Source organism: Pseudochaenichthys georgianus, chromosome 18, assembly GCF_902827115.2.
Source record: "Pseudochaenichthys georgianus chromosome 18, fPseGeo1.2, whole genome shotgun sequence".
In the NCBI taxonomy this organism is placed as follows: Eukaryota; Metazoa; Chordata; class Actinopteri; order Perciformes; family Channichthyidae; genus Pseudochaenichthys; species Pseudochaenichthys georgianus.
In genome coordinates this window covers 15,628,731-15,645,541 of record NC_047520.1, presented here as the reverse complement: position 1 = coordinate 15,645,541, position 16,811 = coordinate 15,628,731, and the positions used below count along the sequence as shown (strand labels likewise).

The following is a 16,811-nucleotide window of genomic DNA, read 5'->3' as shown; positions in this document are numbered from 1 at the left end:
CTGAAACGTGTGATGTCAAAGTGATGAAAGGAGCGGCCACAAGAAGCAGCTGTTGAAAAGATGATGAACAGGACTCATGTCACAGGACTCTAAACAAAAGATGTCTGTGTGAGGCAACAAAAGCCTTTTCACACATGGTGTACGCGTTACTTTGTTGGCTTTAGCTTTTTGTCCTTCACACATAACGGCCTGTTTTGTCCACTTTTTATGGCTTTATCAGAAAAAGCCACAATGCTCACATGATATCAGGCAACTGGTGTGTAACGCTGTATTAAAGACATAGTGCTATTTGAACCCTCACCTAATCAGTCATTTATTCTAATACTTGTGTTAAATGTGTGACAGGCAGCATGTAAAGGATCTCTACGATTTCCTTTATGCAGATTGCATGGGTGAAGCAGCACATTTAGAGAGGACACTTTCTGAGGCGCGCTGTTGATCTATGAGCTCACTCGAGAGATCGGGCTGTCTATGGGTTCCCAAAAACAATTATCCACATGTTGGCGGCCATAGTTTTCGCACTAGGAGGCAAAACATTTCATATAATAATAATAATAAAAATAATAATGCATTTTATTTATTTTGTGCTTTTCACAACTCAAAGACGCTTATATATGGATATGGAGGTCAAGAGTTTGTGAGGTTGTTTGTCAGTTGATGCCTGAGCGCATATTGGGTTGCAGCTACTGCAAATGTGCGCTTTGTTATGAACCAATCTTAACATTTGAGACATGAATACCAACAGCTTGGCAAACACAGTATCCCAACGATCAACAGTGTATATTTATTTCCATTTAAATATATTGTCAATGTTCAATTACTTTTTTATCAAACAGGCCCATCTTGTATGGCACTTCTATAAGAAACAAAAATAGTAGTCTATAGCTAATGTAAGCTAATAAAAACAAGATCTTGGAGGTATTCCGTGTACTTTAGAGAGGTCTGCTACATTACAGACATCAAAAAGATTGCCATAGAGCATTAAAGACAAATGTATATGGTCATTACAATACATTTGAGATGCACTGACGGAGATTGCAGTAAGTATTATTGTGAGCCACATTATTTCTATATTTTCAAGAAGCTATTTGTTCGCAATTCAACCATTCAGACAAAAGTCATGAGACATCAACAACGTGTGTACAAACATATGTTTCGATCAGTGGATGTTCTTCCTATGGACCAATGGAGCGTAATGTTGTACAAAGTCTGGAAGCAATGCAGCCATAAAGTGTTCACACACACAAGATAGATAGATGGAGAGGGAAAAGGAAAGGAGAGGCAACACAGACAGATTTTAAATCAATACAGCCACAGAAGACACCTTACAGGAATTTACAGTCCACGTGTGGACATACAGAATAATGGCCTCATAAAACTTGATGTTTACCATCAATTAATTTGAAAAAAAAGACATCAAGTGCAAAGTGCAGCCATAACTTTAGATGTACTGAAGGGACGGAGACAGAGAGGAAGACTCATCCCAAAATAGCTGCGTACGATTCAGAGAAAGTTTCTCTGGGCGGGTTTTCTGTCAGCCAGCCGGCACAAACTGTCACATCTTATGACATCAAATAAACTGCTATAAGGTGAGAGTAAACGTACAGGGATGAGTTGTTGCTTTTCACATCTCATGCCACAATCCATTTTCTTTTCTACTCCGTTTTGTTTTCTCTACGTCCTTGGTAACCTTTTCCTGTCTGTTTCGCCTTCAACTTTCTGCTCTGGTTTCCTGCTGAAGTGCTCAACTTTGGCCTTTTATGAAATGTCACTGACAGCTGACTTCCATGTGTCAAAATGTTTCATGTCCCTGGAACTGAGTCCAAAAGGTCAAAAATCGAATTATCTTTTCTAAATCAATCTGAGGTCACCCTTCTTTAGCCATATATTTTATTGTACATCTATCTAATACCCACTAGGCATTGGACGAGATTAAAAAATGTGTGTGAAGATTATTCCCAATCTCAATAATCATCAAAATATGCTTAAACTCTCAAAATGGCACTTAAGGTACTGAAATAACTTAAGTTAATAGGCAAATATCTTTGTGTTGTGGACATGCTTGAAGTGTAATTAAAAGCAATCTTGAATAAGGTAGTCATAAATAAGGTCCACTATCCAATTATATAAAGCCTAATTGAAAAAATATGGATTCTTTTTTAATACATAACATATAATCATAAATAAAAGTAAAAAAATGGATTGCAACATTATAGGAGTCTGTGCTCTCTTAAATGATAAAACCTCTGTGAGTCTATGGTATTGATTAAAAAAATTACTTATACTTTAATATATATACTTGTAATTTGATAGGTAAAATACAACAAGAAAGTTAGCATTCCCAAACATGGTTGCTAAATGCTGATTTTGTTAAACAAAAATAATATAAAAAACAGAAGTAACTTGAGACTAAAAACGATATATCCCATAAAGTGATGTGTGTTGAATCCCTAAAAATGGCACACGCTGCCGTTCAAAATGCCAATACCGCTTTATTCTGAAAGCTTCCCTTTACCACTCAAACTCACTGCACCCACTTTCCTTAAACCCCTCTTTATACATCTCACTTACACACAGATACATTTTATGGCTTGCCCTCTCTCCGCCTCTCCTCCCTGATCTTGAATCCGTCTTTTCATCGCTCTTCCCAAATCTCTCTTAATATAGGGTATTATTCCCTCTCACTTTTGGGTGAGTCAGCCCGTCATGCCTTTCCCTTCTTATCCACTTTGCATTCAATTTTCTGTCTGCCTCTCTCTGTCGCCCTGCCCTCATTCGCACTTCATTCTATCAGCGGTAATGAAAGCATAATGAGCTTGTTGTCTATAAAATGATAAACAGTAAATGAATACAGCTGCCTGTAAACAAGAAACACACACAGCTGGACATAGGTGGGCACAAAATGAAAATCTAATTCAACCCATTAAGGTACTACCTATAGCCATAACAACATATTGTGACCAAACCATGTCCTGAACAATATGGAGGTACAGGATGCCACATGGTTTATACTAAAGCACTGTTTAGGTGTCAACACTAATATTAAATATGGACTTTATTCCCAGATCAAATGTAGGTTGAAGGATCTTGAATAGATTGTCTTCGGTGAGTGTTATGTAAAATGTATGTGTCCTAGTTTCTTCTCCTGAATATTTGTCTTTGTTTATGTTGCAAATGGAGCAGCAAGAAAATATTCAGACTTGATCCGACAATAAAGCATTATCGTGTACAAGTCAGACTGAGATTAATATTAACATGCAGAGGTGTATCTGAATCACTGACACACAAACGCATTTAGATCACTTCTTTGTGGAGACAGGATTAGTAACTTGGATGTAAAATCAGGCCAAATGCTATTTCTCTTCCTCCTATGCTCTCGCCATAGCTGCATCCCTCCCTCCATCTCGCCCCCGCCCTCCTTTCTCTCCCTCCTTCTCTCCCTCCTCTCACTTCCTAAAAAAGGTAGTCAGGGCAGAAATGGCTTTTCTACTTCATAAGACTGCAGTTGTGTGCACGTTTCAGCTTGGTGTGTGTGTCAGACCAATATTTGGATGTAGTCTGAGCGAAGACACCCACACTGCAGCATTTGACACAGCCGGAGGAAGTGAGGAACTGGAGAGGGAGAGAGGGAGGGAGACACAAGGGAAGGATAGAGTGGGGGGGGGGTGATTCTATTTGTTTGTTTCTCATGTTGCATGTGAGAGCTTTGTGTCAATCCCTTTCCTTGTGGAAATGTGTCCGTTTTATTGTGTCACTTTAAATATCAGCTGACAGTATGTGTGTTCATTTACATTTCACTGAATGCATGTTGTGTGCCGACAGGCGACACAAATATACATCCATGTTCACGCTCTGTGTGAAAACATGTTCATATTTGCATTAGTTTTTGTCTCCTGTTTGAGTATTTTTTTAAAGAGGCCCTATGCTTTTGGGTTTCCCTTTCCTTTAGTGTGGTGTATAGGTTGTTGTGCATGTAAATGGTCTGCAAAGGCTAAAATCTAAAAGTTCCTTCAAGAGGGAGTTTTACTCCCACACACTTCCCCCACCCCCACCTGAAACGCCTTTCAAAACACTGCCACCAAACAGAACACATTTCCAGCCATGCTACGTGTTGATTGCTTATTTCCAATCTTTCACACTTGTATTTGTAATGTATGAAAGCTTGTAAAATTTGGTGAAGCTTCAGCCGTGCAATTAAAGAAACAATCTGATTTATACAAGTAATCCAGGATAAGAGGAACACAAATGGGAAAAAATAAAAAATATGTAAAAGACTGGATGATTGGATGAGGAAGATGGAGCAATGATGAACCTTTTGTCCGCACAGACCATCACAGAATGTCAGACTTGAATTGGAAGGTAAAAAAGGCAAATAAGAAAAAAACGTTGAAACAAATGACGAGCAAGAAAATGCGAAACAAATGCAGAATGTCATCTTCTGCCACTAGGGGTGTCTCATTCAAAACAATGACTATTAAAAAGGATTCAACCATTAACAACACTAATAACAGGGTTCTTACACCTTTTCCAAAAAGACAAATTCAAGCACTTTTCAAGGTGCATTTTCAAGCTTTTCAAGCATCTTACAGCTGTTGTAAATTACATATTTATATACACATACTTATACACAAATGATTATTTCCCTACCTCACATTAAATCAGATGTTCTTTATGCTATAAACAACCAAATGTGTGTTTCATAATAGCATTCTACATGAGGATGAAAAATTAAAGAAAAGAAAACTAAGTTTAATATTTCAAAATGAGTGACCCACCTGCACGTAGACTGGGCCTCCCATATAACCTGGCTGAGCCAAATAACTTTCAATACATTGATTACTATTGTTGAGGTACTTTTAGGTTGGCAGTGAACATAAGTCAGAGGTACATGGTGTACTTCTACTCCACTACATGTATTTAATCCCTTTAGTTACTTCACATATCTGGATGAATGATGTGAAATATAATCAAGTGTTAAATCAGACTTTAGTTCCACCTGGAGTACATCCAGAAGCTACCCTGCAGGATACAAAGTCATTCAGACTAGCTGCACCTTCACCAGCTTTGAGAACACTTTCATGATCAATCATTATAAAACATATCATATATATTATTCTGAAATGGACCAATCTGCACAACGACTACTTTTACTGTCTTTCACTATATTTTGATGAGAATACTTTTCTACTTTTACGTAAGGAACATTTTGAATGCAGGACTTTTACTGTGACGGAGTATTCCTACACTCTGGTACTTGCCAGTCACACGCATAGCGCGGGAAGGCCGGAGGAGCGGAGCAGTTTTATTCCAAAGCGAAGCAATTAAGCATGCTCCGACTTCTTTATTTTCTTTTAATCTAAAAAGTGAAGTAAAGCATGCACAATTTCAAGCACTTTATCCCAAATTCAAGCACCATTCCCAAAATGCAAGCACTTTTCACACCTTGAAAACACCTCGTACAATTTCAAGCATTTTCAAGGATTTCCAGCACCCGTACGAACACTGTAATAAAGTTATTTAATATAATTTAAGAACAGAAATCAACAAATGATATGACACGTCTAGTTTTTTTTAAGACATGTATATTTTGTATACTCAATATACCTTTAGGTACAGAAACAGGTTAGTTCTGAGATTAAAGAGAAAAGTGACTTTTGGTCCGATCTCGACAACAAAAATAGTCACGTGTGGCATTGATCTTATTCAGTATGAAGACTGTGCAGATGTGGATATAAACAAAAAATGAAAATAAAGACTGTAAAGTTAATCAAAAACAAGTAGAGAAGAGAGTTGTGGGAGAAAGACAAAAGGAGCGATAGAAGGGGGGGGTCAGTTGACTGAAGTCTTATCCCGTGTGCATAATCAAGGAGCTACACTAAACAGAGAAAACTGCTGATGCCAGAGAATCTGTGCTCGTGGCCACTCCAGTTTCATTAACCGCTCCTGTAAAACTTAAAATGAGAGGTGAAGGAGGAGAGAGCCAGTGAGGGGGGAGAAGGGCATCCCCCCTCCTTCTCTCCCCTCTTTTGAATGCAGAATATGCTCTGCAGTTTTTCGTTTATTCACTCAGTTCTCACGCTTTGTGTTAGAGAACAGAGAGAACTGCTCCTTCAGTCAAAACTTTCCCTGTCTTTTCAATTTCATTTCCCCATTGGCAATTTCTATTTCTTCCATATTTTCTCATCAGAAGCATTCACATTTTCACTGCATGCAGCAGTACGTTATAGCTACTATTCCTCTGCCCGTGTTGGAGGATTTGCTCAGAAAATGTGTCCCTTATTTCCTTCTTCCAGCTGTCAGAGGGCAGATCAGGACAGTTGTGCTCTAGAGTAAACCCATTTGGATGTACTGTACATCATTAGGATGCTAAATAAGAAGGGATGTAGGAAAAAGTGTTGCAAAATGAGGCCTGACGCAGAATCAACACCCCGATGTGACACTGATGATTTCATTACGAGCTAAAAGGCAATTTACAGAGCTCTGCCAACAAGTAGCCCAGCAGGCCCGTCAGTATTCAGGGGCAAATGTCTTTTTGGCAGAAGCAGTCACTCATTAACCCAATTAGAAATTAACAGAATGGACTGGAGATCCTGACTGCAGAGTTTAATGTCAAATGATGGGTCACCGCTGCAATGACAGACCTCAGAACCACAGAGACACTCAAACCATGAAGCCAAATGTACAACTCCTTGTTTGATTTTACAAACAACAAGTTATTCTAAGCTGAACACATGCAGCATTTATGTTGATGGCTGCCACACACTGCTAAAGTGCAGCTATGAAACAAAATAAAATGTCACCGAGCTACCGAGCCTTTCACCAGCAACACAAAGTGTTATGATCCCTTAAAGGTCACCTACAGTATCATGCTATTTTTAGGCAATAGCATAGGTCTCAGATATATAAAAATATATTAAAAACATGTCTATGAAGTGTTTTGCTCAAAATACCAAACAGATCAACCATTCTAGCCATGCCTCATATCCCTCTATTTCAAAAGTGCTGATTTTGGGTATAAAGCTTTAAAAAATAAATTTTAAAAAAGCTTATGCCTGCTCATGCGGGAGATTCTACCGGTAGACACTGCCGTGATGAAACGCCATATCATGGATTATCAAGGATTATTTCTGAAACAGTATGGAGCTCAAAGGCTTTCTCTCTTGCCGGTTCACACACATGCTCTCCAGTACAGGTTAGCTCTGAGTGTTAGCGATGCTAATGTAAACATGCACCGACCAGATTACGTCCAAAACAGTCGGGCATTGTTTCTGATAGCAACGTTTCTGATAGTGCTGTGGGTCCGCCGCCGATATTACGTCATATCGGACACATATCTGGATCAGCTCCGTTGTACCCCCGATTTTAGAGATTTGGGTACGGAGGAAAAGAGAGGGTTTTATTTCCTGACGCTGCGTGAGTTCCCTGACACACCGGGGACACATTTATGTATAAAGGACATTAAAAAGTGCATTTTGCATGATAGGTCCCCTTTAATACATTTCAAATAAAGGATTCTTATACTTTTCAAAAAAATCTGAAGTAAAAGATCAATGCATATTTTGGCAGCAGGTTTCACCAGGTAATTTTATTCAGCACACTCCAATATGCTTGAATGCCGAGTGATGCGGCAATATTTGAAACAATTATTTAATTATGTTCCATTACATTTCAGTACAAGTTTGTGTTTGTTTTTGTCTGCACGGACCTTCAAAACAAACACATGCAGCACCTTACTCATCCACTCCATGGTGAGCATATTTCACAAAATATTTGTGTAAATTCAAGTACTGGTGCGCTGTAGCATAAAGCAGCTTGGATAGGAAGAATTGTAACCAAACTAAAGGAGTAACTATGGTAACAGGCCAACAACATTGAAGAGCCTCTGGATTCTGCATGGTAAAGCTGGTGGATCTCATAACACTTAGAATGGCTCGGTTTCATTAAGAATCACAGGAAGTTAGAACGCTGTCATTTTTAATGACATCTGTGCCCTTCCTGATGTGAAAAGAGCATGTTACCCTTCCTGTTTAAATCCCCTTTGTGTTTGTCTGGTGTCCCGAGTACACAGCTCTCTCCCGAACCACATGTTCAGTCATTTAGCTATTCATTTAGACCATTATAGCCTCCTGTTTCCATTCTCAGTGGAATTGTAAGGTTTTGTTGCTTCCTATTTACATTTGATGCCGTTTTGCAGACGTGAAGTGTTGACTGCTCACCTGCAACGACTGTCTTAATTACACTTTAAAATCACTTTGCTCGGATGCTTCAATGAGTCCACCAGATCCGGCTCAGTTTGCAGTTTCAGTTTTGCTGCTTCTGTACCAACCGCTGCTGTGACCATATATTATTCATAAGCATGCACTTTTCACTTTTCTTTAGTGGTACCGCTGCACAATGTGATACAAACAGTGCCAAGCTTGCAGCTCCGCCCCCCACCGGCATTTTCTCTAACACCTTCCACTCCATCCTTCATTCTTTCCCTTGGCTCTCGTTTCAGAAAGCACAGTTGGCTCTCGTTTCCCCCCCAGCTGGCAGAAAGAATCGATACCTGCTCTCTTTTTCTTCCCCTCACTTCCTCTCGTCTCAGTCCCTGCATCCTCTGACCACTTCACTTGGTCATTACCACAGGTTTGTACTTCTTCCCTTTCCCCCCTCTGCTTTGAGTTCATCCTCCATCTTTGCCTGGCTTTTTCACATCCCGGTTATGATCAGAAGAAAGATATCACACTCAGCCCTGGCCTTGAATTGACAAACACTTTCGGCAGACATGAGGAGACAAGCCACGGATGCTTAAAATAGCCCACATCCAATCACAAGTGCCAATGTCACCCTGACATGTGAGACTCCCGCACTACTTCATGCATTCTGTATTACACCCAGCACAGCAGAATCTGCCTTTGGTTCCTGCAGTCATTAAAGCACACACACTGACCAACCTGGAGGAAGGGAGGAAAGCTGAACAATACAGGGAAGAGGAAGCAATTCATTTTAGCATCAGGGTTATAGCAACCGCCTTATATGTTGCACTATTTTTGAAGGAAGGGCTGGATGAAGAAACGTGTCAATCATTATGTCTGCCATACTGTGTTTCTGTTTGAGTATCTCTTTGGAAGTTTTCTTTTTAAGAAAATCACTCACAGATACTGGCTGTTAACCGAGCAGCTTTCCTGACTCGTCAGATTGAAAAGCTGCATGAAGAAAGCAGGAGGAGAATAGATTACTTAATGAGGAAATTAAGGGCTACATATTGTCACTGATCAGCTAATTTGACTAGTCTAAGAAAATAAATAATTAAATAACCATGGATCATTTCCAACAATAAATGGGATCACTTGGTAACATATTCATCTTATATTAAATACACATATTTATACCGCCCTAAAAAATAAACTTGAAACTATATCAACTATTTAAACTAAATGATCATTTTAAGGACCATAAAAAAAGTGCAAAGGACATATATGAGGAATCGGAACTAAGTCAAAAAGTAACGATCAAATATACACTAAAGAATACAGGAAGAGGAAAGGGACACATGAAGATTACGAAAAGTAAAAAAAAATTGAAATACAGGAAAACATAAATAAGTAAATTTGAGAAAATGGTTGATGCATAAGCTCACTGGGACAAAGAGTGGAGCATTCACCCCATTTCCAAACACTGGTATTCCTGATGGAATATTAAAATATGCTTTCAGGGCAAAAAGTGCTGCTAGTTTTAAAGTCTAAAATGGAAACACACAGACGGGGTGTTTATGGCTCTGTAAGAAGCAATACTGTTTACAGCACACTGACCACCTCCAGGGACCCAGTGACAATCTGAGTTTGTGAGTGTTGGATATGACTGGTACGTGTGCGAGTGTGTCATCTCTCTCTCCCCGTTGCCAAGGTGATAGGCTGCGGAACTAATTTCACGTGTATCACTTCTGCACTGTAACTTTTATCCATGTACTTTTTCTTGTAATGTTTAATTGAACTATTTATATTTTAGACTGCACTGTAACTTTTATCCATGTATTTTTTTCTTAATGTTTATTTGATTAGCTTTTCTTTTTTAATGCTTAATGTCTTTCATTTTTGATTTTTTTTTGTAAAGCACTTTGAATTGCCTTGCGTTGAAAAGTGCTCTATAAATAAACTTGCCTTGCCTTGGCTTCTGCTGGATTGACAGCAGATGTGTTCACAAAAGGACACTGAGCGAGAGGTCAGAAACACCTCACAAGATGCTGAGACGGATACACACTCGGCGCAGACGTTGATGTCACACACACACACACACACACACACAAGGTGTTATTATTTAATTAAGGCGGATTTGAGGCTGCAGTTACACCTTCACCCTATTATCAGTGGAGCTGCAAACACTCAAGACACACACCATCAGAGGAAATTGATTTATTTTTAAAGTGCGTAGGATTTAGGAGGATCAATTGGCAGAAATATTCAGAATTTTCACGAATAGGATCATAGTTCTTATTGAGCACAAGAAAAGTGAGCAGAAATCCTTGTGTTCTAAAAAGAAAATGCAGATAAGGATTTACAAAGTTTACCACACTTGCTTTTATTTAAAATTCTAATGACAAGAATTTTCCAATGTAGCTTATCTATTACGCTTCATCCTGCCGTCGTAAACGTCCACTAGACTCGACCACCAAAAGATTTGATTTGATATACTTGATTAATCCCTGTGGGGAAATTGTTTCTCTGCATTTGACCCATCCTAGTGTTAGGAGCAGTGTGCTGCTTTTTTGAACGGCGCCCGGGGAGCAGTGTGGGGAACGGTGCCTTGCTCAGGGACACCTCGGTAGCACTTGGTCTTGCCGGGACTTGAACTGGTGACCGTCCAGTTGCCAAGCCAAGTCCCTATCGACTTCGCCACCACCGCCCCAGTACATTAGTATGCGATGAAAATAATCAACACATTCCCTTTTTATTCCTGTTTGACTAGTGGTTGCTTAAAACTGCAATGCCCAACGGTTTTAGGAAATCAAACTGTATATCTATGACACATTTATAAAGATGTACGTCTTCAATAAGAATGAATTGGCTTGTGGGTGAGTACTGCAAACAAAGTCAAGACAGGAAGTATTGACCGCTAGAGCTGGCTTTATATATAAAGTTTAAACACATGTGCACAGATACACCTTTGATTTGCAGAGATTGCTGATGACTTGTAGACATATTTTTGCCCTGAGTACCAGTTCTTTCAGTGTGAAAACAACAAATAATTCCTCTTCTGTTCTCTAAAACACTCAACCAAGAATAATGCTTCGCCTCGGCTCGAACCATTTTTCACACAGACTTCAAATCCGTCTCCTGTTCTCTCACCATCGCACACTTGAAACTCAGCGGAAAATTACAATTGTCTGCCCTCTCGCTTCATAGGAGCACAAAAATAATTTGAGGAGTATTGTTTTCTGGCCCTGCTTTGTTGGATAACTTCTTGCCACCCAAAAACCACTAACAAAACTGAGTGGGTGATGCTGCAACACATCTGGTGGAAAAAGCAACAATTGTCAGCACTCCTTACCCACACAGGGTCCAGAAATGAATTCCTAATTACAGCTGCACTAAGTATCAGACAGTAGCTCTGACACTCTGTCTTCAGGTTCATCCATTAATAAATATGCTATGGAAAAAAAGATGGCCGACAGTGAAGGCCTGCTGACATTAAAGTCACCCATAAACACACACCTGCTTGTCTTTCCTGTCACACACACACACACACACACTGATACAATGTTAGGCTAATTAGCCTGATAGCTTGGTTGCCCACAGACATCTCTAGGGTGAGCTCACAGGCATGCTAAAACACAGAGTTAATGAGGTGAGCGCATTATTTACACATCAACCTTTTAGAACTGCTTTTGATGACATCCTGTGTGAAACATGTTTTGGCCTTGACATGTGTATATAATACGTTTTATTTCGAGGCACCTTTCAGGACACCCAAGGTCGCCTTACAGTGCATTTAAAAGTTAAAACAGCTAAAACAAAAACGGAACACAATTTAATCGAACCGACAAGGCAATGCACTGTATATGCACTAATGTTGCATTAACCTCTTGCCATATCAACCCATATGTTAAAAGGAGATTAACAGTATATACACCACATAGAAGTGGTGTATATTATCTAAAAACTAACAACCTCTGGATAGTGCTGCACAATTAAGCAACATTTTACAGCAACCGCAATATGGACTAGTGCAATATTCAAACCGCAGGAAGCACAATATTTGCCATATGATAAATATGTGTTAAAATACGATTTGAATCAAGTATTGTGGAGCTGCAGATATATACTAATAAAATAAATAAATACAAATCATATACTACAGACTTCCCAAAAGATCTGAGATCCTCTTTTAAAATCACAATGTAATCATTTAATGTATTTTTCAACAACAAGAATTATGATTTCAAATGACCAACCCCTCAAATATTGTTAATCATATCGCAATATCAGTTAAAATAATCACAAATAGTTTTTTTTCCCAATTTGTTCAGCCCGTCTCTAAATTATTTTGAGTTAAAGTTTAGCACTGATGTCCTAATCATTAATCTGTAAAAGTCTGTAAAGGGGAGACTCGTGGTTCGCCCAAATGTGGTGCATTGTTCAGAAGTAGTACTGACAAGATAGCTTGACAAGGTTGGTACCAATAGATTCCTTTTGTTTCAGATCACAGTAGTATCCTCACACTAGCTTTTAAACCGATTCAGCTTTTGAAGACATTGTCGTCAGATCAACATGGGGCTATGCAAATTCAAACTGTAGAATCAGTGAAAATAATGCATTTCAATTCCTTCTCTTAAAAAAAGCTTAATAATGTTGTCTAACACTCATGTTTTGATTATACTCCTTCACAGGAGCTTTCTCTGCCAAGTCCCAATCACGATACAGAGGCTTGAAAACGTTTCGGAAACTTTCTGCCAAACTGCAACATGAAGACGGTTCCAAGATCCACTGGAAGAAGCCCAAAGAGTGGGTGAGACAGTGCAGCACAGTGCAGATAAAAACATGTTAGATATGGCTAACAGCAGAGTGGTATTACTATATCTGGACATTGAGATTGCATAAAAGAAACGTTTAAGATCTCACACCACCGTAGTGACAGAAACAGATTTGGAAATTCTGTAGAGCCAATATTGTCCACCATGGTGCTTTCGAACCCTCAACAGAATTTCATGACTATCCAAAACAAACAGGATATCTACCAAAAGATATTATCAAGACTATACTCAACATTACAAATCACTTTACCTTACATTTTGTTAATACAGATGGATACATATAGATTTTTCTCAGCACAGATAGGACAGATCTTAGATATAAAATCCTGAATAGTCCTATCCCTAACACAGAGATCAAAATGTAATAAAAAGCTGAAATGATCCCGTGCAGCGCAGAGATGAATGAGTAGGCAAAGTAGCGCCCAAATTCGCAATCACTGATTATGAAACCTCATGCTGCTATAGTGAGACGCATCATTACTAAAAAACTAATCAGGACAGGCTGAGATATTGCATGTGTTAAAAGGAAATGTCAGTTCTTAGTCTTCTTTCAAAGACAACAAAGCAAGGACAGACAATCAGAGGATGAAGACAGAAAAAAAGAAAACCATTCACAGTCGAGTTTACATCAAAATCCGCTGAGCAGTAGATAACGCAAAGGTCCATTTCACAATATTTCTTTCTTGCACGCTCTGGCTTGATATCCACTCAAACCCTTTTCTTTCAAGAGCTGAAGCTACTTCCTGCGGCCGTCAGTGTTGCCAGGCAACTTTGTTCTCTCTGACTTTCTATCAGGAAGTGCTGCGAGTTCAAAGAATAGCCGTTTCTGTGAAAGACTCAGATGGAGGCTGCTGATAATGGAAGATGCGGTCGATATGCGCAGACGGAGAGATGAAGGGGGCCCGAGCAGCAGCACCATGTAGTCGCCATTATGGCCAGAAAAGAGCTGAGAAATAGCAGGTGTGTGGGGGAGGAGGAGATAAATGTGTAGAACCACGATAACCAGAATATTATTCCATGTGCACTGCAAATGGGAGACTTTGTGTCTGGTAGCCCCGTTCACACGTTTTTTTCACACTTAGCAGTATGTGAGAATGCAAATGTCTGAATCATGCATCTAACATTAAACAGACTTTACCCAGCTCCCAAGTAAAGGTCAGTGTAATGTCCGGATTAGGCTCAGAGTGAATATTATTATCTGTAGAATTCAGTGTGGGGTGAGTTGATGACATTTATATTGCGGCTGGTGTGAAACCGGAACAATACATCTAAAGGTGAAGAAGAAGGGTCACGAAGCCAACGAGATTCTTACAGGAGGAACAATGCGATCTAACAACGTCTGTCTGCAAGGGGTGAAGCCTTAAAACAAATGTCAAGAAACAGTGTTTTTCATGACCACAAAACAAGACGGTTTTGCAGACCATTTACATGCACTCAAAACCTATATAACACACTTCAGGAAAGGGAAAAGCCCCCAAAAATCACAATATGGCCTCTGGAAACCGACAATCTTCTTCTGTGGACTACATGTGTGATGGGTTATGGGTAAAATTCGGTAAATGTGCTGAACCCATTCCCCTGAGAGTTGATATGAGAAAAAGGCCTGTGTAGGTGTCCTCATACAAAAGTAAAAGCCTCTAATGAGACAGGACACATTAAAATGTCTAAGTGCAGCACGCAAAAACTTTGTGTCCGTATATCATCACAAAGATAGCAACTTTGAAAAACTGGCCACTTAAGGTGCCATCATGTACCTCTTAATGTGAGTGTGTGTGTGCACCCAGTATAACTTCCACCATTTTCTATCCTATAAGGCCCAGAACACATTAAAAATGAATGTGGCCCTGTGCCGTCTCCCACAGTATAAACAGACAGGCTTTGACAAGCACACACACAGGCGGGAATAAAACCCGACTAAGCTCCAGAGTTCGGTATCAGCGCTGCTCACGGAGCAGGATTCAATAGCTGCAGGGGGAGCAGGGTCTGGCTCTGAAGTGGAAGCCTTTACTGTGGGGCTGGCACAATGTGAGACGCATATCACAACACAGAGCAGTGACAGGAGAGAGGGGGGGGGGGGGGGGGGGGGGGGAGTGTCTGGAGCAAGAAAAATGGAGGATGAGGCCGGGAGAAAGGAAATCCCCTGGTGAGGATAATCTGCAGAATTTAACCCGAGCCAGAATCAGTTTTTTACTGGTCTCATGGAGCAATCTGATGTTTCACCTAGGGCTGAGCCATTGGGACAAAATATCTAATTTGTAATACAAATCGTTAAATTAACGATATTGGATGGAATAATAAATGTGCTTGATTATTCTCCTTTTAATTAGAAATCTATAAAAATGATCATGGTAATCTCTTTGCTGGCACTACATTTTGGCAAATATCTAGGTTTCTTGATGATCTTTTCTAAAACAATTTCAGTTGCAGGCACACACCTTCTTACCATTTACATGTGAATATTTCTATATAAAAATATATCCGTCAGAGATAACATCAAATAACTCCATTTCCTGCTTTTTTGTATTTGCATGCCTTTATTCTTTCCCTGTATCATGGCTGAGGAGCTTAAAATTCGTTCTCCGCAATGTAACATCCTCTTATCATCTTCCTTTTGTTTATGGTGTGATAAAATATTAATATTCGCAAACAAGAGGCTTCCTTTTGTCTCATCTTTTAGACGTATAGTTGCAAATTGAGCAGACAGCCTTGAAATGCAGGAACCTTTGAAAAACCGGGAGGTTAACACTGAAATCTGACTACAAAAAGACACCGTTATGATATATTTAATTTAAAATTCAAGGTTTGGATACGGAAGAAAGTCAAAGTCCACAAAGGAATAGTAAGAGGCGAGTGTGAAGTACGAAGAGCAAAGTCATGGACAAGCGTGTGTGTGGCCGCTGACACACACACACACACACACACACGAGGAGACAAGCTTGGTGATGTTGTGGTTTGATTACTGCAAAAAGGATTACTACTGAAGCAAGGTCACGCAGAGCAGCATAGAGTTCTATCTCTCCCTCTCGCAGAAGCATTTCTCCTCCATCAAGGTTATTCCTCCCACTTCACTTCTTCCTCAACTGGGCCATTACCTGAAAAGGTCATTACTTGAAATCTGCTCTGAAAGACGAGGCTCCACTTTCAAGTGTTGCTTTCATACTTGGGCAAACTTCTCAGCTACACTAAAGGCGGAGGCGGGGGGTGTGTGTGTGTCTACAGAAGGTCCAGTTGAGATAGACACGGTTCGCCACTGGTATTATGAACATGTGCTCACATTTTGTAAATACAACCCAATGCTTGAGCAAGAAGAGCCATTTCTCCTCCTGTCCGCCAACTTTTTTAACAAGTGGTAAAACCATTTAACACCGCAAATCCAACATGCAGACACCTGCCACGACAACTGTGAAGAAATATGCTTACTAGTGATAAGCTGCCTAACATCCTGCCACAGCCACATGAATATTTCACATTATCTTAATACACACATAAATGCATACCCTTAATGATTAAAAAGTGATTGAGTAGAGCTTCCGTCATAAAACTTCAATTCATTTAGGAGACTTTTTCCCCCGTAATGAAGTGGTGTCGTTAACCCTGAGGGGGAAGCATATGAAATATTGAAATAAAAAAGGAAAAGAGAGCAGGAAGTGGAGTGGCTGACGTACCATTTTGGCGAGGTTCACAGCGTCAGAGTGGAGACGGTTTCGCAGGTGAGGGTCCAGCTGGAACGCCGGTGCAATTTCCACAACCTTCAAAACAACACAACTTTATTGATAATGCAACATTGAAAACAACAACA

The 16,811-nt window shown here is 39.7% G+C and overlaps 1 protein-coding gene across 3 annotated transcripts in view; it reads right to left on the bottom strand.

Moving 5' to 3' along the window:
- Window positions 1-16,811, bottom strand: part of pcxb (pyruvate carboxylase b) — a 331,727-nt gene that overhangs the window by 284,246 nt on the left and 30,670 nt on the right. For all 3 annotated transcript variants that reach the window (XM_071206476.1, XM_071206477.1, XM_071206478.1), the window contains exon 9: window positions 16,678-16,761. In XM_071206476.1, the coding sequence (XP_071062577.1) occupies window positions 16,678-16,761 (84 nt within the window). The remainder of the gene's footprint in view (window positions 1-16,677; window positions 16,762-16,811) is intronic.